The following is a 24442-nucleotide window of genomic DNA, read 5'->3' as shown; positions in this document are numbered from 1 at the left end:
TGCCCCCTCCCGAAATCCCCAGACAGGGAGACCAACTGTCAGCCGCATCAATGCCGTCACCTACAACATGGGCCATCCAGTGAGAGCTTGAAGAAGCTTCTTAGATGAGAAGCGAACCGTCTTCAAAGAAAAAAACAAGAAAGCTCAGTTGCCTCCTGGTGTGTGTGTGTGTGTGTGTGTGTGTGTGTGTGTGTTTAAAGCACTTTTGGGACTTTTTCAAGATTAGGTCTACCCTCTGGGTCTCACTTTTCCTTTTCCTTTTTCCTTCCCTTAGCTGACAGAAGAAGAGGTGGATGAACTGCGACTCCAAGGTCAGATGTTCCTTGGGCAGCTACAAAAAGAACTACATCAGGATGTTTTTCCAGATGTGGAACCCCAGAGAGGTGCCCTTATGGTCCAAACGCTTGGGTTGAATGGTACGTGGCTGAGATGGGGGGGGGTCACGCCGTGGCTTGAAAATCTGAGGAAAGAAACCCAACTGTACGCCTTGATTTGGCCCAGTTTGGGGCAGGACGTTCTGACCTAGGCTTTATTTATTTGATTTACAACGAATTTCCTCCCCAGCCAAGTCCCGGCCAACAGTCCTTCACGATAGTTCCCAATTACAGACCTTCATCAGGCTTGGAGAGGGGTCAGGCCGATATCTTTCAGACCTGGAAATACTTGGCTAGCATGAACGAATTGTTTCCTGCAAAGCCCTACCCCCCTTTCGCTCCTATTTACTCCCCATGGGAGGGGACATTCACCATCCACCTGTGCCTTTACTCCCAAGTCGACCCATGTTCCTTAGTTGTTCCTTTCGTCTGGCAGCTCTGCGCATGTGCACATGGGGAACAGGCTCCAGCTGTTCTTCTTCCCCACTGATCTCTGACTCCAAAGGCAGCTGATAACCGTTGGACGGCCCTGTCCCCATCTCTGCCTCCGATGCAGAGCCCTTGTCAGAGCCTTCCCCAGACTCCAGGACTGGCCTGTCTTCCTCCCGAACCTCCTCACTGTCCGACTACACCCTTTCTGACCAATGGCAGTCCAATCTCTTCTTGAAAGCCTCCAGCGATGAAGCAATTGTATGGGGTTTCCTGCTTAAGCAGGGGGTTGGACTAGAAGACCTCCACGGTCCCTCCCAACACTGTTATTCTAATTTTAATTCTAAATTTAAAGTGAAATACGGAGAACCACTAGAAAACCAGCCATTTCTAGTCTTTTAAGTCTCCTCAGCAGTGAATTTCATTATTTCTAACCAAGCAAATGATTAGGAGGAGAGGACCAGAGGAGAATTCAAAACTAAATAAGCCAAATTGTTGATTTCCTACAGGTGGTCCTCGATTTATGTCCATAGTTGAGTCCAAAATTTATGTTGCCAAGGGAGACATGATCAAAATTCAGATGCTTGGCAATTGGTTGATATTTAGGACGATCGCGGTGTGCTGGTATCATGCGATTCCCCCACCCCCATGCAAAGTTAACAGGAAATCCAGATTCACTTAACGACTGTAATACTAACTTAACAACTGCAGTGATTCGCTTAATAACTGTGACGAGAAAGGTTACAAAATGGGGCACAAAAGCCACTTGACAAATGTCTCATGTAGCCACATAAATTTATCATCTCCTGTGGTCGGAACAATTAGACTCATCGGATGAATCCTTCTCTTCCTCAGAGGCCGACTTAAGGGAGGACGAGCGCATTGCTGGCACGTCAGGAACTGGGTTAATTAATGAGGGTCAAAAGCCGGCTGAAATAGGTTTACCACAGGCTTTGTTTGGGGGCAGCTTGTAGGTCAGTGAAGAGGAGGGGGAGAAGGAGCTATCTTCTGTGGTGGATCCGAGAGCACACAGGGCAGAGAAAAGACAAGAGCAATGGAGATCTGCCAGATTACTCGGGAGAAGGCCCCGCCCATTTTGATGAGCTCACCGGAAAGCTGTTGGTCACAGCAGGCAGAAGGAGGCATTGCTGGGAACGTATTTGGTTAATGGCTGTGTGTGTTTATTCCTCATGCTTCATGCTTCACTTTGTGCCTTGGAGACGCTGAACTTCTCCTGCCAAGCTCTTGTGGGTATATTTCTGTTTGGCCTGGTGGAGCAACTTTCTATTGTTTTATGGACTATTGGCCATTGCTCTGTGGACTAACCTTGGCCTGCTTATAGCTGGATTTATTTGGGACAGTTCTGAGGCTGGGTGAAGGAAATTGCGGGGAACATTAATGAATTATCTAAATTAAAACTGTTAGGGATACACCCTAGCAGAATCTGCACGGCAGTCAGGCAGGCAGGCAAAATATGTGAGATAAATGTTTTTGTAGCTTACACTCAGTAAAACAGATACACTGTGCTAGTTAAATAGTTTATTCCAGTAAGAGTTTTAGCATAGTCAAAACAGTCCATATATCATTCACTAGTTCAGTCCGTCCAGGGATTATTCAGTTGCAAAGTCCAGTGTCGAAAAAGAGAGGTCAGTAAACTTACAAATATCAGTCCAGTAATATATCTCCTCGCAGTAGAGATATGAAGAAGTCACACCTCCTTTCTTCCTCCAGCATTCAGGGAACACGCAGTTAACAAACCATCAATCCATCAAACCAGCAATCGTCAGGTTCTCTTGGTTCCTCTTATGGCGGTTCACAACCGCACCCAAAATTACATGCTTTGCAGTTTAAAGTGACACACACTTAAACTTACTATCCTAGTTTATATATATTATTTTACCCAAACTACGTTAGGTAACCTTGTTATCCCTAACAAAAACCGTGTGTGTGTGTGTGTGTGTGTGTGTATCTGTGTGCGTGAATGGGGCAGCACACTCATACATCAGCTGGAGGGCTGTCCAGATATTGGCAGCTATGTTGTCCAAAATTCATTCCTAGAGGGTTAAACTTTGGGACAATGAATCAAATTTGTCTCTTTCCTACTTTGCTTTGTGATAGATTCCCTGGTGAGCAAGACCCATCGAAGAGAGAAACGCGGCTTGGACATGGATCCCATGGAAGAAAAGGAGAATCAACTGCCCAGTGGTATCTATTTTTTTTTAAAAAAAAATCTTTATGCTTCTTTATTTTGCAAAATTGCAAACAAGGAACAGAATGCAAAGGTGCATTTTCCCCTCACCAAAAAAAGGCAACTGGACTTTCTTGGGTTTTTTTTTCCTTGAAGAGGTTTCACTTCTCATCCAAGAAGCTTCTTCAGTTCTGACTGAATGGTGGCGGATGGCAGGATTTATATTCCTTGCAGTCCTCTGGTCGTTAGTACTCTCTCTGAGAATCATTGAGGCCATTTGGAGGTTTATTTGTGTCCTCGGGGTCTCCTGAATACAAGCAATACAGGCCACTTAGGGCCTCAATTGAGCCCAACATTTCTGTCGCTAAGTGAGACATTTGCTAAGTGAGTTTTGCCCCATTTTACGACCCTTTTTTGCCACAGTTGTTAAGTGAACCACTGCAGTCATTAAGTTAGTAAAACAATTGTTGAGGCTTCCCCGCTGCTTATCAGAAGGTCGCAAAAGGGGACCGAAGGACCCCAGGACAACTGCAACCGTCATAAATATGAAACAGTTGCGAAGCGTCTGGATTTTGATCACGTGAGCACAGGGATGCTGCAATGGTCATAAATGTGAACATTGGCCATATAAGTCTCTTTTTTTTTCCAGTGCTGTTGTAACTTTAAACGGCCACTAAGTGAAGTGTTGTAAGTCAAGGACTAAGCTGTATTGCAAATGGGTGTGGAACTTTCTTGGAAGTAAGAAAAGTCCAGCTGCCTTTTAGGGGAAAAAGCACCGTAGGGAAAACCATGACCTGGATGACTGAGAATATTCGATGATCACCGCACAAATGATAACCAATAGAAATGAGATCTGCAACATGAAAAGTAATTAATGAAAAACAGCAACAAAATTAAAATTAAAGCAAATGGGAAAGGAGGAAAGGAAAGGGGGAAGGGAAAGATGGATGAAGAGGAGAGGAAAGGAAAATAAAAAAGAGGAGGGAGGAGAGGAAAGGAAAGGTTAAAAAGAAAAAAAAATACCACCACATTTTAAGGATTCTAACAGAATTTAGCATTAAATTGCTACCTTAAACATTTAAGAATATATGTTAAATAGTTTGCTGCCCCTGCTGTACCAAAGACGCCTTATTCCACCGTATTATTATAAACTATATAGAGATAAAAAGGAAATTGTCTAATGACACCGCCGTATCATTGTGAAATATCAAAACACCGCGCCAAAGAAGAAGATATTGCTTTTTTCTTTCATCAGTTGAAAATATGGCTTTTTCTGCAACGGGTGAATGGCACGTTTCTAAAAGCCTACCCCTAATGTATGGGAATGGCAGATTTTGGGTTTGTTGTGTTGTGCATGTTGTGTTCTGTGTTGCTTGTGTTTGATGCGTAGGACCCAGCAGATGTGGGGGAGGGGGCACAGGGCTGTTCCTGAGAGAGATCAATCAATCAGTCAATCAATAAATCAATGAATCAATCAATGAATCAATCAATGAATCTATCTATCTATCTATCTATCTATCTCTATCTCTATCTCTATCTATCTATCTATCTATCTATCTATCTATCTATCTATCTATCTGAATAGAGTTGGAAAGGGACCTTGGAGGTCATCCAGTCCAACCCCTGCTCTAGCAGGAGACCCTATACCATTGCAGACAAGTGGCCGTCCAGTCTCTTCTTAAAAACCTCCAGTGTTGGAACATTCACAACTTCAATCAATCAATCAATCAATCAATCAGAAAAGAGCTGGAAAGGGACCTTGGAGGTCATCTAGTCCAACCCCTGCTCTAGCAGGAGACCCTTTCCCTGTGAGGGCAAACCTAGGGCATGCATGCCACACGTGGCATGCAGAGCCGTTTGTGTGGGCACGCGAACCCCTGGCAAATTTACCTGCACTGTGCATGCGTGTGCCTCCCAGCTGATTTTTGGCCCGTTTGAGGCCGTTTTCGCCCTCCCGGAGGCTCGAGAGAAGACTCTGCAGCCTCGGGAAGCCGCAAAACGGGGCCTTCTGGAAATACCAGAAGTGCTGAAACGGGCCTGTTTTTTGGCCTCCCGAGTCTGCAGAGGCTTCCCTCGAACCTCTGGGAGGGCAAAAAGGCCCTCCAATGGGCCGAAAATCAGCTAGGAGGTGCGCGCATGCGCAGTGCAAGTAAGGAGGCGTGGGCATGCACGGAGGGGGCAGGGGGCATTGCATTGTGGGTGCCGGCACACAGGCGCTTTTGACACACCACAACAAAAAGGTTCGCCATCGAGAACTTCCGGTTTGAGCCTCTTCGTGGACAGACCAAAACCGCGATTGTGCGCAGTTTTGATCCGTGCTCGCCGCTGGAGCACCCCAAGCCAGCTGGTTTCGGGGCTAAGCCACTCCGTAGAGGTGGTGAAGAGAGGGAAGACTGTCAGCAGGGTTGAGGAGAGCCACATCTCTCCTCCTCGGCTTGCCATTACTCCCTTTCCCGAAGGCGGTTGCAGCAGTGGTCAGAAATGGCCACCTCAAAGAAGAACTCGACCGGAAAAGAATGTGCAGGAGGAAGATAAGAAGAGAAAGTTTTGGCTGACCGGGTCAAACTGCAAAAGCAACAACTAAGGTACCCTGGAATTTAAACTAAAAAAAAAAAAGTAACATTGTTCCCAAAGATGACTTTGAAGCAGTGAAGGAGAGTGAAAAGGGAAAGGATTTGGTTTTATTTTCTTCTCTCCCTTTGCCTTTACTGACAGCAAAGAGATCTAAATAAGAAATCAGAAAAAAAAAATCCACTTTGACATCAATAGGCATTTAAGCTGAAGATAAAATGTCAAAGGGATAATAACGATTTCTGGATACTTAAAAGCTTTTAAAAGCAGGAAAGGAGAGAAAAAGAATAAAAGGGCAGGATCTGGAAAAAAGGGAGGAGACCGCCTGGAATTAAAAGGAATTTACAGCAAAATTTCAACAAGACTTCTAAAAGATACACTTTAACTGAAACTTGGCAACAAAATAGTAGAACCCCAGGAAGCGAAAGTGGAAAAAAGAAGCAAGAAGAAGCAGCTTGGGAGTATTTGGATTACTTGGTGATCTCTGGATTTTTGGTTATTGCATTTGAATGATTAAAATCAATTGGGTGGTTGTTTAAAAGTGTTTAAAATGGCACTACTTTTGGATGAATTGAAAATGGAACTTAAAAAGTACAAAGAAGATGCACAAGAAGGGAGAGGTTCTTTTGGCGTCGTATTTCAATTCTTAGAAATGGAGATCCAGAACTATGAGAAACAACAAGAAATGCCTGCAGAACAAGAACACTGGGACAAAGAAGTAGCCATCTTGAATGAACAAGTAACTTTATGTGGGGGGAAAAAAGGAAAGGGGGGAAAGAGAATGAAAAGTTTAAGATTTGAAAAAACAACCAAGAAAAGGAAGCATAGTTTGAAAAATAAGTACAATATTAGAAAGCAACAGAACTGGGGAATACAGAAGAGAGAATTAGAAGTGGAGAGACAAGGGGGTAAAAAGGGGAGGGAGAAGAAGAGAGGGAAGAAGGAAAGGAAAAGAAGTTATAAAGACAGAAACAAGATATGGAGAAACAGGACCTATTTAGAGATAATGGGTGAAAATTAAATTGAAAAAGGTACATAAGATAGTATTGTCATATTAGAAATAGAAATAATTTTAGAAAATATGAAACAAGGTATGATTAAAATGATGGATAAAATAGTTATTGTAATCTAGTGAAATGTTTGTTAGTAAATGAAATAAAATGAATGAGAGAATTGAATTAGGAAAGGATGGGAACATTTTAATTATTTAATGCCTTAAAAAGAATTAATTACAGAAAGCTTATAAGTGTTCCCAAGGAAGTATGATATTTAATTGAAAAGAAATGTTAAAGATGTTAAGACTCTAATGAATATTAATGATAGAATTGAATTGGAATGGAATGAGTGTTTTAATTACATATATTCAGAATCATTTTAAGAATATAGTGTGTATTTTTAAAATGTACCAAGCCGAATTCGATTGGAAGTTATGTATTATATTGAATGTTATAACCTCAAGGTATATATTGAAGCTTAAATAAGAGTCGAATGGATAAAATTAAAAGATATAAAGGTGTCATCCTCCAATTCGTAACTACAGGAGAAAATTTATTTAATGAGAAAAGAAGATACGAAATTGAAACAGGACAGACAAAAGTATAAATACAATGATTTGAATTAAGATGAGATAATTAAAATAAAATTGAGAAAATGAAGAGAAGAGGAAAAACTCGGTAGAAAATGTAAAAACAGTAATAAGATATGGAATAGAACGTAAAAGTAAGCATCAAATTGAGTTTGTGTCTGGATAAAGAAGTGCAACCCGGGACCATGCTATTTTTGTTTTTAAAAAAAGATGTTTTATTTGTATTACGGTTTTCCCCATGGAGAAATTTCACCCCCACGTCTTTCTTCTCGCCAGCCCTGGTTGTGGATTCCAGCTGCCTAGGAGTGAATGAATCTGCCCAGCGGCTCCATTCGGTGCGGGAGAGCTACCGATGGATTCTGCAAGTGCCTCAGCGGGACCTCACCATGAGCTTCCAGAAGGTGAGGCTGCCTCCATGCCACCCCTCTGCCCTCATCACCCAACACCGAGAAGGGGGAGGGGGGAGGAGGGCTATACACTTATGACCACAACGGAGCCCGTCATTTCTGTTGCTAAGCGAGACGGTTCTTAACAGCAATAGCACTTAGACTTATATACTGCTTTAGAGTGCTTTCCAGGGCGGTTTTACGGAGTCAGCCTCCTGCCCCCAATAATCTGGGTCCTCATTTTATTGACCTCGGAAAGAACGGGAGGCTGAGTCAATCTTGAGCCAGCCAGGATCGAACTGCTGGCAGTGGGCAGTCAGCCTGCAATGCTACATTCTAACCACAATGTGGAAGGGAAGGGAAGGGAAGGGAAGGGAAGGGAAGGGAAGGGAAGGAAGGAAGGAAGGAAGGGAGGAAGGAAGGAAAAGTAGGAAAGGAGGGGAAGGGAAGAAAGGAAGGGAAGGAAGGGAAGGAAGCAAAGGAAGGAAAGGAAGGAAAGGAAGGAAGGAAGGAGGGAAGGAAGGAAGGGAAGGAAGGAAGGAAGGAAGGGAGGGAAGGAAGGGAAGGAAGGAAGGATGGGAGGAAGGAAAGGAAGGAAGGGAAGGAAGCAAAGGAAGGAAGGAAGGAAGGAAGGAAGGAAGGAAGGAAAGAAGGAAGGAAGGAAGGAAGGAAGGAAGGAAGGAAGGAAGGAAGGAAGGAAGGAAGGAAGGAAAAGGCAAAGGAAGGAAGGAAGGAAAGGAAGGAAGGAAGGAAGGAAGGAAAGGAAGGAAGGAAAGAAGGAAGGAAGGAAGGGAAGGAAGAAGGGAAGGAAGGAAGGAAGGAAGGAAGGAAGGAAGGAAGGAAGGAAGGAAGGAAGGAAGGAAAGGAATGAAGGCAGAGCAATAGAACTTAGAGTTATATATCACTTCATAGTCCTTCACAGCCCCGCCTAAGCGTTTCACCGAGTCAGCCTCTTGCTCCCAACAATCTGGGTCCTCATTTTACCCACCTCTGAAGGACGGAAGGCTGAGTTGATCTTGAGCTGGTCAGGCTCAAACTGCTGGCAGTGGGCAGAGTCAGCCTGTAATACATTCTAATCACTTCATGGAGGGAGGGAAGGGAGGGAGGGAGGGAGGGAGGAAAGAAGGAGGGAAGGAAGTAAGGAAGGAAGGAAGGAAGGAAGGAAGGAAGGAAGGAAGGAAGGAAGGAAGGAAGGGAAGGGAGGGAGGAAGGAAGAAAGGAAAGGGAGGAAGGGAAGGAAGGAAGGAAGAAAAGGAAGAGGAAGGAAGGAAGGAAGGAAGGAAGGAAGGAAGGAAGGAAGGAAGGAAGGGGAAGGAAGGAAGGAAGGAAGGAAAGGAAGGGAAGGAAGGAAGGAAGGAAGGAAATGGAGGAAGGAAGGAAAGGAAGGAAGGAAGGGAAGGAAGGAAGGAAGGGAAGAAGGAAGGAAGGAAGGAAGGAAGAAAGGAAGAGAAGGAAGGAAGGAAGAGCAATAGCACTTATATACCGCTTCATAGTGCTTCACAGCCCTCTCTAAGTGCTTCACAGAGTCAGCCTCTTGCCCCCAATAATCTGGGTACTCATTTTACTGACCTCAGAAGGACGGACGGCTGAGTCAACCTTGAGCCGGCCAGGATCAATCTCAATGTCTGGTGAGAAGCTATTCCTCTGGTGAATTGTCCTCACTCGTAGGAAGTTTCTCCTTCCTTCCAGGTTGCTTCTCTCCTTGATCAGTTTCCATCCGTTGCTTCTTATCCTGCCTTCGGGGGCTTTGGAGAAGAGCTTGACTCCCTCTTCTTTGGGGCAGCCCCTGAGATACTAGAAGACTGCTATCATGTCTCCCCTAGTCCTTCTTTTCATCAAACTAGACATCCCCAGTTCCTGCAACTGTTCTTCAAATGTTTTTGTCTCCAGGCTTTTGAGCATCTTAGTTGCTCTTTTCTGCACATTTTTTCCCCCCAAAGTCTCAACCTCTTTTTTGTAATGTGATGACCAAAACTGGATGCAAGTATTCCAGGAGTGGCCTTACTAAAGATTTATAAAGCTGTAGTAATTTATTTATTTATTCATTTTGTCAAGCGATTATAAGAAAACAGGTATAAGCATAAACATAGTTATGAATACATGAAATGGGTACATATAAGGAAAATAAAAAGAAACAATAGGACAGGGACGGTAGGCACGTTGGTGCGCTTATGCACACCCCCTAAAGACCTCTTAGGAAAGGGGTGAGGTCAATAGTAGACAGTCTAAAGGTTAAAGTTTTGGGGGTTTGGGGAAGAAACCACAGAATGAGGTAGAATATTCAAGACATTGACCACTCTGTGGCTGAAGTCGTATTTCCTGCAATCAAGTTTGTTTGCAGTTTACCTTGAGTTTGTATCTATTGTGTGCTCTTGTATTGTTATGATTGAAGCTGAAGTATTCATTGACAGGTAGGACATTGCAATGTATGATTTTATGTACTATTCTTAGATCGGACTGAAGGCGGCGTAGTTCTAGGTTTTCTAGGTCTAGAATTTCAAGTCTGGTGGCGTAAGGTATTCTGCAACGAGTAGAGGAGTGGAGATTACTTCCTATGATTTTGATTCTAAGTTTTCTGTTTAGACAACCAAAGATTTTATTAGTTTTTTTTTTTTAAATTATCAGCCTCCTGCTCTCTCTCTTCTCCACCTGTTCCCCCAGATCCTGGTGGACTTGGCCTCCAAGAACGCCAAGGGCCTCTACCGAGCTCATATCCAAGCCATCGTTGCACAGAAGGCCACCCGCTTCTCAGGTCTGGTGGGCCTGGAACAGGATTCTCTCTACAGGAGCATGCCTGAAATTATTGCTCTCGCCTTGGGGACTCTGAAGGATTAACCTGAGGGCACTGCCAGGAAGGCCAAACTAGGGGATGTTCTGCCAAGCGAGCCCGGAAGGTAGAAGACTGTGGTGGACATTCAGGGAAACAAGGTTGACTCCGAAGGACACCTGGCTGCTGGAAGGGGAAGAGCGTAGAGATATCTGCCTGTTCTTCAGGATGGGACCTCAGGATGTTAGTTGAGGTGGCAACCAAGAACTCCTTCCAGTGCTTGTAGATCAGTGTCTGTCGACCTTAGGAACTTTAAGATGCATGGACTTGAACTGTGATGACCCAAACGGGCGTGGCACAAAGGCAACACAGTCACATAAGTAAGAAGAGTCCCTTTAAATACCTCCAATCTTGTCCCCGATGTCCAAGTTACCTTCGGCTGGAGGAAAAAAAAACTCTCCCAAGAACAATCTTTAAGTGGAGGAAATTCAGTCCAAAAACAAAGTACATACAAACTGTAAATAAAAATCCACACATACCACGCTGCAGTAATTAACTTGACAGGAATTGCAGACTTGAAAGGCCAGCAAAACACACACAGTTGGGAAGACGCCAGGAACACAGATAAGCCTCAGTAATACCAGATAATTCACAATTTGCTCCCAACAGTATGCTGTGCGCAACTTCCCTTTTTAAACACTGTGTTCCCAGCTGCAGCTAATGAAGGGAATCAGGGCCCTTTCCTCCCCCATAAGCCATGCAACTCCCATTGCTCCCTTCTCCGTTCCTCCTTGAGTGCCCTAGGATGAAGAGGGGGTAAGCCTGGGTCTTCCTCCAAATTCCCTCTCCCTTGTTCTACCTCTCCCCCGCTCTGCCCAGCCGGACTTTGCCCTTCCCCAGTTTCTTCCACATCCACCAGAGCCACACTCCCACTCCCTGTCAGTTGCTCAGCCTCCCCCTCCAAATCAAATTCTGACAGAGGCATGACATGAATTCAGTCTGGTGGAAATAAATTTCACTTATTATTATTATTATTATTATTATTATTATTATTATTATTATTATTATTATTATTATTTAACAACTATGTTAAATAATGTCTATGGAGATCCTCAGTCATCCAGGTCATGGTTGTCCCAAAAGTGCTTTTTTTTCAAGAGGAAACTGGACTTTCTTTGTTTTTTCTTTTGAAGACGTTTCGCTTCCCATCCAAGAAGCTTCTTCAGCTCTGACTGGATGGTGGGGAATGGAAGGATTGATACTCCTTGCAGACAGCTGGTCATTTGCATCCTTTTTAGAGGGTCGTTGAGGCCACTTGGAGGTTGATCTATATCCTCAGGGTCACCTGAGTAGTGCAAATTGGTGTGGAGCCTTCCTGGAACTGCTGAAAGAACTCCGTGTTGTAGACTGGAGATAGACAATGTCGTATCCCTCTTTCTCTGTTGAAAGAGGGGGCTGTTCAAATTTGAACATATAATTGGCCTCTCGGACCAGCTGTCTGCAAGAAATATAAATCATAAGTCACTTCTTTTTCAGTGCACTTGTTCCTTTGAACAAATGGTTTGTAGGGAGAATGGTAAACCATTTTCTGGGTTTGCAGGATATGTCGCCCCATGGCCTGATCGAAACAGGCTGGAATCCCACTATGTGACACAGAGACATGCCCAAAAAAATCAAGATGGTGGTGCTGCCACTGGCCGCCATCTTGAATTGTTTGACCCTCACGGAACCTTCAAGTAAGCTCAGTGCCAACTCATAAAATATGTCTGTGGTCTTTTTAGAGTTGCCAACAGAAAGGGTGGGGGAAGCAGTGCGGCAGCTTGCATTCCATAAATGTTTTCAAAGAAAGTTTCTAGGTGACTGAAGTTCCTGCCGTGCAAAATTCTAACTGGAGAACATGATTGATGACTCTTGGCTATGAATGTGTCCCATTGGAGAATATATGAATTACAATACACCCAGGGGATGGGGAGAAACCAGGGTTACCCTGCAAGGCCTTCTGCTCCAAGAGGCTGCACCGGCATGACAAGTCTCACAAAGACTCATTTCTGGCGGAGTTTGGGGCAGAGAAAGAAAGACTTCTGCTGCTTCTGCTGCTTTCCTTGCATGAAGCCAAAAGTCTCTCACTCTCTCTTTCTCTCAGCACGCGAGCTGTAGGCAAACGTACCTCACTGTGCCTGTGCGCGCCTCACAACTGATTTTTGGCGGGTTTGAGGCCTTTTTCGGCCTCACAAAGGCTTGACGAAGGCTTCTGTAGGCTTTGCGGGCTGAAAACTAGCCCTGTTTCGTCACTTCCTGTTTTTCCGAACATACCGGAAGTGACGAAACGGTGCTAGTTTTTGGCCTGCAAAACCTGCAGAAGCCTTCCTCAAGCCTTTGGGAGACGGAAAAAGGCCTCAAACCGACTGAAAATCAGCTGTGAGGCGCAATGCAGGTAAGGGGGCGGTGGGGCTGGGGGAGGGGTGGGGATTGCGCACACATGCATAGGGGGCATGGAGGGTGCGCATTGCCATCTGGGTGCTGGCAGGCATGCGTGAGCATGCAAGTGCGTGCACAATTTTTGATACACGAGCCCCAAAAGCTTAGCCACCCCTGCCCTACACCATTTCTGATAGAGGACTGTCCCGTCTCTTCTTGAAAGCTTCCAGGGATGAAACTCCCACAACTTCTGAAGGAATGAGGGCATCTAAGATTTAACCCAGCCTGGTTCTGCCAGTTGCCTACAAGCAAAAAAATAAATAAAATCCTCTTGATTTCAAAGAGGAAGTTAAGGCTTGGATGCCAGTCTCTTGTTTCCCTGAGCTGGCTCGTAATTCTCCCTTCCCCCAGCTTCCAGTTGCCGTTGTCCATCTACATTCCCAAATTAAGCTTGCTTCCAATACCTTCATACACACACACACACAGGCAGAGAAAGGACGGAGCGCCGTCCATCCCGAAGGCAAGATGGACAATTGGACACTTCAGCTCGTTCTGTTTTGCACTTTGTCCTTGCCAGGTAAGATGCCCTAAAACCCACCTGAAGCCTAGGATGAGGGCACAGCTAAAGCCCTAATGGAAAACAGCGCCGCGTTTTGCAAAATAATGTTTTTTTTTTAAAAAAAAAGCCTTAGACAAGCCCTGCCTTTGGCATTTCTGAATCGCAGAAACAAACATCTTTAGAAAGCCACCATTCTGAAACTTGGAAATGGATTGATTATCTGAGGTGGACATCAGCAAAATGTCTTTCTTGTCTACCTTTGACTTCGGAGGGTGTAATTTGGGAGTGACACCCAGGAAGGGTTTGAGTTGAGATGTCGGTGGTTTTTCTTGACTTGATTTGCGTGCAAAAAAGGTAGGATGCCTTCTCCTACAATTCTTGGTGTTTCCTTATAGGAAAACACACACACACACACACAATTGCACTGCACCCAAAATGGTGAGTGGATTACGGTAGCTGGGCTCCATTTTTATATATGTTTGACCTTCCCATCTTCCTTCCATATTTTCTCCGCTGCTTGCGGTCTCCTAAACACAACGGCAACTTGTTTCGTGCGCTTGTGTGTCTACATGTCTAGGTGTCAGCTTGCCCTCAGAAATGGTAGGTGCTGCATCACTGGAGGTTTTTCAGAAGAGACTGGACAGCCACTTGTCTGAAATGGTGTAGGCTCTCTTGTTTAAGCAGGGGGTTGGACGTGGACTAGAAAAATCTCCAAGACAACTTCCAGCTCTTTTCTGATTGTTTGATCGATTGATTTAAATGAAACTAGAATTTCAGAATCTCCAAAATATTCAATAGCAAAGTCTTCCTATTGTACTAGCAACATTTCTTGGTCTGTAAAGAAAGGAAGCTGAGATTTCAGCCAGAATGTTCATAATAGTTTTCCTCCCAGTTTAGGAAAATTGTTCCATCAAAGAACACCCGTAAAAACCAAGGATCTTACACCAAAAGATCACCAAAAGATCTACCGGTTGCACTGTGTTATATACTCAGCTTCCCCGGTGTTATCCTTCACTAGTTTCGTTTTTTTGTTTTGTTTTCTGAAGTCAAGGCTAGGGCTTTCCCAGTTGCAATGTACGGCTGTGAAAGCCGGACCGCAAGGAAGGCTGAGCGCCAAAGAATCAAGGCCTTTGGAGCTGGAGAAGAACCTGCATGTGGCGGTGGAGAACTGTGGAATCGGTTGAGACTTTCAAGAAGAGATTGGACTGCCATTTGTCAGAAATGGTGTAGGGTCTCTTGCTTGGGTGGGGGGGTTGGACTAGATGACCTACAAGGTCCCTTCCAACTCTGATTATCTGTATCTAACCCCGGACAACCATTCGTGCTGCCCAATTCCAAATAGGCTACGGCCTGGTACTGGGCCATGGCCCAAAGGTTGGGACCCCGGTTTTAGACACAACCAGAAGATAAGAGCACGCTATAGAAAATTAGCATCCGCCCCTCTCTTAGAAGAATGAAATATCCTAGGAAGTATTAAAAAGGCGGAATATTTTCACTAAAAGAGAAAGAAAAGTCTTAAAGGAAACGGAAACTCGGCCTCAGTTCCCTGCTCCCAGGAGGATATTTTGGTGCCAGTCTGCCTTCACCCTCAGGACATAATAGGATTAGCCCTCTACCCATCTAACAGCAGAGCTCTCCACATGGCCCCTGGGGATATTACATCAGCCCAAAGTTGATTCAGACCAATATGATTCCACATGGGAGTCTGACTACAGCAACCAATAGAACACCTGCTCTTGCCACAGGAACAGGAAGCTCAAGGGTAAGGCCCAAGAGTGGGTATAAATAAACCTCACTCTCCACTCCTTGTGGTCAGCGACCCAGAATAACACGTGCTTGGTGGTTCTGCTTCAGCAATAAACCATCTTTCCAATCAGCCTCCATGTGTCCAGGTGTCTTTCTCCCAACAACACCGAAAGTAGTTTCTTTGCAAGCAAACCCAAGTTTCATTTCCTGAAACTAGGAATAGCCGTGGAGGCACGGGAGGGCACATTGTTGGCAAACGGGAAGCGTCCGGTTGAAAAGGATCACATTACAGGCAAGTGAGGAGGGAGCTTGGCACAGATTTCCCACAGGGGAAAAAAAAAAGTCCCTTCGGATCTTACCGAATACAGAAAAACAGAATAACAGAGTTGAAAGGGACTTTGGAGGTCATCTAGTCCAACCCCCTTCTTAATCAGGAAACCCTATTTCAGACAAATGGCTTTGCAGTCTCTTCTTAAAAGCCCCGGTGATGAAACATTCACAACTTCTGAAGACAAACTGCTCCGATGGTTCATTGTTCTTCCTGTCAGAAAATGTCTCCTTCCTTCCAGGTTGCTTCTCTTCCTTGATGAGTTTCCATCTGTTGTTTCTTGTCCTGCCTTCAGGGGATTTGGGGAATGGGCTGACCTCTTTGTAGCAACCTCTCAAATACCAGAACACTGTTATCAAGTCCTACTTAGTCCATCTTTTCTCTAGAGTAGCAATACCCAATTCCTGCAACCGTTCTTCATATGTTTTTGTCTCCAGGACCTTCATTATCTTAGTTGTTTACACTTTTATAATTGATTAAATGGTTTATAATTAATTGGGATGCTTGGCAACTGACTCATATATAGAATAGAAATAGAAATATAGAGTAGAGTAGAATAGAGTAGAGTAGGATAGCATAGGATAGGATAGGATAAGATAGGATAGGATAGGATAGGATAGGATAGGATAGGACAGGACAGGAATAGGAATAGGAATAGGAATAGGAATAGGAATAGGAATAGGAATAGGAATAGAATAGAACAGAAAGGAATAGAATAGAACAGAACAGAAACAAATAGAATAGAATAGAACAGAACAGAACAGAAAGGAATAGAATAAAATAGAACAGAACAGAAAGGAATAGAATAGAATAGAATAGAACAGAACAGAAAGGAATAGAATAGAACAGAACAGAACAGAACAGAACAGAAAGGAATAGAATAGAACAGAACAGAATAGAATAGAACAGAACAGAATAGAACAGAAAGGAATAGAATAGAACAGAACAGAATCAAATCGAACAGAACAGAACAGAACAGAATAGAATAGAACAGAAAGGAATAGAATAGAACAGAAAAGAATGGAATAGAATAGAATAGAAAAGAATAGAATAGAACAGAAAAGAAAAGAAAGAATAGAACAGAACAGAATAGAATAGAACAGAGCAGAAAAGAACAGAATAGAACAGAAAAGAATAGAATAGAACAGAACAGAAAGGAATAGAATAGAATAGCTGAGCTGGAAGGGACCTTGGAGGTCTTCTAGTCCAGCCCCCTGGTCAAGCAGGCGACCGTATGCCATTTCAGACAAGTGGTTGTCCAGTCTCTTTAAAAAAAATAAATAAATCTCCAGTGTTGGAGCAACCACAATTTCTGGAGGGAAGCAGTTCCACTGGTTAATTGTTCTAACTGTCAGGAAATTTCTCCTTAATTCTAGGTTGCTTCTCTCCTTTGTTAGTTTTCGTCCATTGCTTCTCGCCCTGTCTTCTCTGAGGATGTGTCAAATATCAGTGTCAGGGCAAATCTATAACACAGTGGCTAAAGACTGAGCTATCAACCACAAATTCTCCAGGATTTGCCCTGACCTTCATTTAAACCCAAACTCTCATCTTTTCACTTAAAACAGTGATTTTTTGCATGTGTCTAGGTTATTTTTATAGCAACAGAATGGAAATGATTTGCTGTTTCTTCTTGGGTTATTTCCCCCCCTCAGTTTTGATGTCCATCTTACAGTCATACATATCTTAACCCAGCCTAGCCGCTCTCTCCTGCATGAAATTAGGCCAAGTTCACGGGGCTTTAAGATCAACTACAAATCCTCATCCATCCATCAAATGCGCCATTTCTCAACCTTGGCAAGTTTAAGATGTGTAGATTTCAACTCCCAGAATTCCCTAGCCAGCCTTCATGGACTTTAACTCCCAGAATTCCCCAACCAGCAAGCATGGATTTCAATTCCTAGAATTCCCCAGCCAGCCATGCTTGCTGGTTGGGGAATTCTGGGAATTGAAGTCCATGCCTCTTCAACTTGCCAAGGTTGAGAAACACTGAGAGGGAGAGAAGGATTACCGCGACGAACTTCTCTTTTCCAACCCTCCTTATAGAAAATATAGAAAGCAAATGGCTTCCAATCTTTGAGCTGTGTGGACTTCAACTCCCAGAATTCCCCAGCCGGGGTAATCTGGGAGTTGAAGTCCACGCAGCTTAAAGTTGCTGAGAAAGATTGGCCTATCCTTTTGCAAGAAGGCCTGGCTTAGGTCTTCGCGCAGCATCTCTCCCTCGCACCAACCCAGCCCCTTCCACCAACTTCTCTCCACCTCCTTGCAGGTGTCCTGGGTGTAAACATGGAGGAACAGGTGGTCAAGCTTCTTTTCACGGAGAGGCAGTACGACAGGAAGCTGCGCCCGGTGGTATCCAGGAACGACACCGTGAAAATCGAACTGGGTCTGACGCTTTCCAACCTGCTCTCGTTGGTACGATCTTCCTCAGGCCTCTCTTGTCCATTATCAACCAGCGCTGTCCATCAAGAGGGGGCGGGGTCAAATAGATCAAACAGATTCCGAAGTTGGTCAACATCACACATGTCACACATCACACACACACACACACAACGCACCGTCTGCTACATCCATAGGTTGCTTGGAGGTCCTTTTTCATTTCAGGTTTCTTCCAGTCGATTTGAAATGAAGATTTTTCTTCCTGATATCATCGTCCTCTTTTAATGACCCCATAATCCCTTGTGGGGTGGAGTCTGGGAAAGTGAATGGTGCTGAGTGCTTACTGGCTGGATGCCCTTCCTGTTGCCAATGAGGAGTTTTGTTTCAGCATATATATTCACATCCTGCCCAGAGGGGAGAAATATCTGCCTCTAGCTAGCATCGAACTCACCGCCTCCTGATTGTGAGATGAGAGCGCCTCCTCTAGTGCACAGCACCACTAGTTTTCCTTCATGATATGTTTTTACTAATTAATTATCCCTTTCACTAACAGATTAACAGATGAGTTGGAAGAGGCCTTGGAGGTAGGGGTGGCATTCAGCCAGTTTGGACTGGTTTGGGCAGACTGGATGTTAAATTTACATCCGGTTCACTGAACTGGTAGTTGAACCAACCGGCTGGCCTCTCCCCTCTCAGGAGTCTCCAGGAGGCCCGTTTTGGATTCAGGTAAGAGCAGGATCTGCGTGGAAGCTCTGGAAGTACCGGAAGTTTGGAAATGGGCCTGTTTCCGGCTTCTGGAGGGCCTCCAGAGCAGCTAACCGGTTGGTGGGATTATTTAATCCAACCCCTGCTGGTAGGTCATCTAGTTCAACTTCCTATCCAAGCAGGTGTCCCTACATAATTTCTGGGCCTCCTTCCCTCTTATCCAAACTGTGAGATTTGGATAAAAATAAATCAACAGACTATCATAATCCATAGGATGCTTTATTACGTAAAATACTGCATGACCCCTAACCCCCAAACAACTGTTTAGGAGAAAGGAGACGCCCCCTTTTAGTAGATACAGATTTCATATAGGATCTTCAAATTTAAGATTACATAATACTTCCTGTTTTCCATACCTAGAAGTTATACAATGTTTCTCATAAGAAAGTCCCATCCTTCTAAGGAAAACTTTCTTCACCGTTTTATCATCAGATTTCCTGTTTTCTACTTAAACGATTACACAAGAGATCATTAATATCCCTATAATGTCAAGATGACCTTCTTATTAACCCAAGCCAAGAACATACTATTTCACAACCAGACAGGACATTAGCAAAACAACAAGTTACGTAACTGTTCTGATCTCTAACAGGTCACATAGGGAACAAATATGGCTTCAGTCTTGCTCTTTATATTCTTAGGTGTATAAGGCAAATTTCCATATAGAATAGAATAGAATAGAATAGAATAGAATAGAATAGAATAGAATAGAACAGAACCGATACTGGAATGAAAAAGAAGAGAAGAGAAGAGAAGAGAAGAGAAGAGAAGAGAAGAGAAGAGAAGAGAAGAGAAGAGAAGAGAAGAGAAGAGAAGAGAATATTGGGATGAAGAATAGAATAGAATAAAATTGAATAGAGTATTGGAATGATGATTAGAATAGAGTAGAAGAGAATAGAATAGGAATAGAATACAAGAGAATAGAATAGAATAAAATAGAATACAATACAATACAATGCAATACAATACAATAGAATATTGGGATGATGATTAGAGTAGAGTAGAGTAGAGTAGAGTAGAGTAGAGTAGAGTACAATACAATACAATACAATACAATACAATACAATACAATACAATAAATAGAATAGAATAGAATATTGGGATGATGATTAGAATAGAATAGAATAGAATAGAATAGAATAGAATAGAATAGAATAGAATAGAATAGAATAGAATAGAAGTACAAGAGAATTCTTTATTGGCCAAGTGTGTGATTGGACACACAAGGAATTTGTCTTGGTGTAAATACTCTCAGTATACATAAAAGAAAAGATACATTCGTCAAGAGTTGAAAATCATTAGGTACGACACTTAATGATAGTCATAGGGTACAATAAGCAATCAAATCATACTAGGAAACAGACAACATAAATCGTAAAGATACAAAGTTACAGTCACACAGACACAAGTGGGAGGGGATGGGTGATAAGGAGTGATGAGAAGATTAACAGTAATAGTAGTGCAGACTTTGTAATAGTTGAACAGGGTTGAGGGAATGGTTTGTTTAGCAGAGTGATGGCTTTCGGGAAAAAACCGTTCTTGTGTTATAACTGAAATGGTTGCCAAAGGCTGACACACACGATTCAGAAAAAAACCAATACACAAGCCTGAGGATGGCAGATGAGATTCTGCCGAAATGTCGCTATAACTTTAAAAGCACAACTATTAAGACATGGCAAAATACCTGAAGAAACTGCCTGCACTGGCACGAAGCCGAAAGCACCAGCCTGACGATGGCGAGTGGGACCTCGCCGAAACATCGCCAAGATACTCTTAATCTTACATGGGAAAAGACCTGAACACACCTAGACCTACATATATGTGTGTGTGTGTGTGTGTGTGTGTGTATGTGTAGATGTATATATATATATATATACTATTACTGTTAAATCTTCTCATCACTCCTTATCACCCATCCCCTCCCACTTGTGACTGTATGACTGCAACTTTGTCGCTTGTATCCTTACGATTTATACTGACTGTTTCCTAGTATGATTTGATTGCTGATCGCACCCTGTGACTATCATTAAGTGTTGTACCTTTTGATTCTCGACTCCTGATGAATGGATCTTTTCTTTTATGTATATTGAGAGTATTCGCACCAAGACAAATTCCTTGTGTGTCCAATCCCACTGGGTCAACAAAAGTATTCTATTTTAACTGTGGTTCCCTGATGTGAGGATAGCACCTGCCTAATGTGTTTTAACCTGGCTAACCTGGTTCTCTTCCCGGTTGCTGGGTGGGCGTGGCCTAATCGGCCTCCTGCACTATGGTGGGGGGGTGTTTTGGTCCTTCCTGGGATCCAGAGGCTTTCTTCGAGCCTCCAGGAGGGCGAACACGGCCTCCGCCAGGCTCTGGAGGCCTGTTTCCACCTTGTGGAAATCCTGTTTTTCACCCTTCCTGAGCTTCCGCGCAGGGCCTGCCAAACAGGCTGTGTGGAGACACGTGGAAGGGGCGGGGTGGCGTGGGTGGGGCCAACCAGTCATTGCAACTATTGGTTCAGCGAACCAGATGTAAAATTAACACCCAGTTCATCCGAACTAGCAACAACCCACCCGTGGACCAGATTCACTTAACAACTGTGTTACTCAAAGAACAGCTGCAGGGATTCACTTAACAGCCGGGGCAGTAAAAGGTCGTAAAACGGGTCAGAAACTCACTTAACAACTGTCTCAGTCAGCAGACGGTAAAGGACAATAATAAAAACAAGGACAAACAGGCTGAAAAATAGCTTCTATCCCAGGGCAGTAGCTCTATTGAATTCTACTGTCTAGTGCAATATTAATGCGATATCAGGGATGTGATGACCCAGGGTCAGAGGTGGGATTCTACCTATTCGCTAGAACCGGTTATTAACATTCTAAGCAGTCCGGAGAACCGGTTGTTAGAAGAAATTACTGGCCTAATCCTGTAAGGAAGGCAGGAAGGAAACATCCTGGTGTTGCTTACAAAAGCTGCTTCTCTGTTAACCCTTATTACATTCTTGGCAGGACTAGACTTCCTGTCTCAGGAACTTCTCTGGAGTTTTTTCCCCTTCCTTTGCTTGTGTGGAGTGACCAATCAAAGTTACAATGGCACTGAAAAAAGTGACTTATGACCATTTTTCACACTTACGGCTATTGCAGCATCGCCATAGTCATGAAAGGCCAGGCAAGGAGAGGCGTGCCTCGATGTGAGTGATGTTGAGTTGGCAACGCCCAGCCAATAACATGATCACCAAGCCATGCTCACCCAGGCACATGACCACCAAGCCACACCCATCGATTAAGCCATGCCCACAGAACTGGTTATTAAAAAATTTGAATCCCACCCCTGCCCACGGTGTCACACAAAAATAACCAAGTCACAAAAGTAGAATAAATTCCCTTTAATGCCTCCAACCTGGCCCCCAATCTCCAAATCAAACTCTTTCAAAAACAGTATATGAAGGGAAGAAATGCAGTCCAAACCCAAAGTAAAGATAATTAGAAATAAAAAAAACTAACACAAATCACACTAAAGTAATTAACACGGCAGGCCAGGATGATAAATTGCAGACTTCCACAAGATAACGCAGCACCCACAGTTGGGAGGATGCCAAAATCCAGATAAGCCTCGACCAAGATAATGCACGCTTTGCTTCCAGCAAGGAGCTGTGTGGAAACGCCCCACTTATATCCTGTTCTCTCAGCTGCAACTAATGAAAGGGATCAGGGCCTTTTCCTCTGTCATAAGCCATGTTGCTCCCTTCTCCGTTCCTCCCTGCGTGCCCAAGGATGAAGAGGGAGTGGCTCTGGGTCTTCCTCTGAATGCCCAGCCGGACTGGGCCCTTTCCCAGTTTCCTCCACAGCCACCAGAGCCACACTCCCACTCCCTGTCAGTTGCTTGACTTCCACCTCACCCGTTGGGGGGTGGTCATTGTGGCCAATGTCAACTTCAGAGGCTTCTCTTCTTTTTGTAAGGCTGGTTCTAACCATCTTTCCTTGCTTGTTGTTACAGAAAGAAGCAGATGAAACTCTCACCACCAATGTCTGGCTTGAGCAAGTGAGTTGCCCTGTTTCTCCCAGATGTTTTAAGATAGCCAAGCTGGCCCTTCGGATGGCTGAGGGACATAAGTGATTTGGTGAACTCTAACCCCTCACCCCTAACCCCTCACTCCTAACCCTAGCACTTTGGTTAGCAGATCTGGACGGATTATCGGCTGCAATGGAACAAGGAGGAGTACGGAGGGGTCAGTTTGCTCCGTCTCCGGCCGGAGATGGTGTGGCTGCCGGACATTGTTCTGGAGAATAAGTAAGCTTCTTGTTAGATTCAGAATTGATAACTTCCAATGAGTTTTGCATTTAATAGTGCTCTCTCTCTCCCTCCCTCCCACTCTCTCTCTTATCTCAATTCAGTACTCTCTCTTTCTGTGTTCTATCTCTCTATCATCTATAATCTCTCTTTCTTTCTATCATCTATCATCACTCTATCTATCTATCTATCTATCTATCTATCTATCTATCTATCTATCTATCTATCTATTATTATCATCTGTCTATATCCATCTATCTCTATCATCTATCATCTATCTATTTATCTATTTATCTGTCTATCTATCTATCTATCTATCTATCTATCTATCTATCTATCTATCTATCATCTATCTATTATTATCATCTGTCTATATCCATCTATCTCTATCATCTATCATCTATCTATTTATCTATTTATCTGTCTGTCTATCTATCTATCTATCTATCTATCTATCTATCTATCTATCTATCTATCATCTATCTATTATTATCATCTGTCTATATCCATCTATCTCTATCATCTATCATCTATCTATTTATCTATTTATCTGTCTATCTATCTATCTATCTATCTATCTATTATTATCATCTGTCTATATCCATCTATCTCTATCATCTATCATCTATCTATCTATCTATTTATTTGTCTGTCTATCTATCTATCTATCTATCTATCTATCTATCTATCTATCTATCTATCATCTATATCTATCTATCTATTATTATCATCTGTCTATATCCATCTATCTCTATCATCTATCATCTATTTATCTATTTATCTGTCTGTCTGTCTATCTATCTATCTATCTATCTATCTATCTATCTATCTATCTATCTATCTATCATCTATCTATCTCTATCATCTTATATCCTTCTCTATCTATGTATCTATGTATCGATCTCTATATCATCTATTTATATCTATCTATATCATCTATCCATCTATCTACAGTAATCTATCATCTTCATCTATTCATATCCATATCTATCTCTATCATCTATCTATCGATCTCTATTTATATCATCTATCTATCTATCTATCTATCTATCTATCTATCTATCTATCTATCTATCTATCTATCATCTATCTGATCTGTCATCATTCTCTCTCTCTCTAGCTATCTAGCTATCATCTATCTAGAATCATCATCTATTTCTATCCATTTATTTATATCTATCTATCTCTATCTATCACCTATCACCTATATATCTATCTCCATTTCTATCTATCCTGAAAACTTTAGTTTCTGTCACCTTTATCTGGGCCAAATGCTATTACGGGACCAGAATGTGGGATTGGGGTTACAGGACTCGATTCCCAAGATGCTACAAAGGATTGGTTTGAAAAAGCTGCACGAGAAAGAATCAAAGAAGCTGCCAAGATCCAGCTGGGAAGAACCATCACTCACTCTTGGGTGTCATTCTTTCCTTTTCTTAGCAACGACGGAAACTTTGAGATTGCGTACAGTGCCAATGTACTGGTGGATTCTGAGGGAAGCGTCTATTGGCTACCTCCTTCCATCTTCCGCACTGCCTGCCCGATCAATGTCAATTACTTCCCTTTTGACTGGCAGAATTGCACCCTGAGGTTCTGGTAAGCTGGCTGGGGAATTCTGGGAGTTGAAATCCACCTCTCTTCAACTGGCCCAAGGTTGAAAAACAGGTAGAAAACAAAG

The 24442-nt window shown here is 43.2% G+C and overlaps 2 protein-coding genes across 5 annotated transcripts in view; both read left to right on the top strand.

The window, feature by feature from the left end:
- Nucleotides 1-10849, top strand: part of PRSS56 (serine protease 56) — a 45008-nt gene extending 34159 nt beyond the window's left edge. For all 3 annotated transcript variants that reach the window (XM_087933661.1, XM_087933662.1, XM_087933660.1), the window contains 4 exons: nucleotides 275-416; nucleotides 2922-3008; nucleotides 7424-7548; nucleotides 10195-10849. In XM_087933661.1, coding sequence (XP_087789787.1) covers nucleotides 275-416; nucleotides 2922-3008; nucleotides 7424-7548; nucleotides 10195-10368 — 528 coding nt within the window. In that variant the 3' untranslated portion in view covers nucleotides 10369-10849. The remainder of the gene's footprint in view (nucleotides 1-274; nucleotides 417-2921; nucleotides 3009-7423; nucleotides 7549-10194) is intronic.
- Nucleotides 10850-13195: 2346 nt separating this feature from the next.
- The window catches only part of CHRND (cholinergic receptor nicotinic delta subunit), a 29239-nt gene continuing 17992 nt past the window's right edge, over nucleotides 13196-24442 (top strand). The window contains exons 1-5 of one of the 2 annotated variants that reach the window (XM_087933647.1): nucleotides 13196-13295; nucleotides 17618-17763; nucleotides 22471-22515; nucleotides 22655-22764; nucleotides 24205-24360. In XM_087933647.1, the coding sequence (XP_087789773.1) occupies nucleotides 13244-13295; nucleotides 17618-17763; nucleotides 22471-22515; nucleotides 22655-22764; nucleotides 24205-24360 (509 nt within the window). In that variant the 5' untranslated portion in view covers nucleotides 13196-13243. Of the gene's footprint in view, nucleotides 13296-17617; nucleotides 17764-22470; nucleotides 22516-22651; nucleotides 22765-24204; nucleotides 24361-24442 lie in introns of both variants that reach the window. The other variant, XM_087933646.1, reaches the window with a different exon arrangement.

The sequence above is a fragment of the Pseudonaja textilis genome, chromosome 4 (genome assembly GCF_049901715.1).
Source record: "Pseudonaja textilis isolate UNSWEBS1 chromosome 4, rPseTex1.2, whole genome shotgun sequence".
NCBI classification, from domain to species: domain Eukaryota; kingdom Metazoa; phylum Chordata; class Lepidosauria; order Squamata; family Elapidae; genus Pseudonaja; species Pseudonaja textilis.
This window is presented reverse-complemented; position numbering and strand designations above follow the sequence as displayed.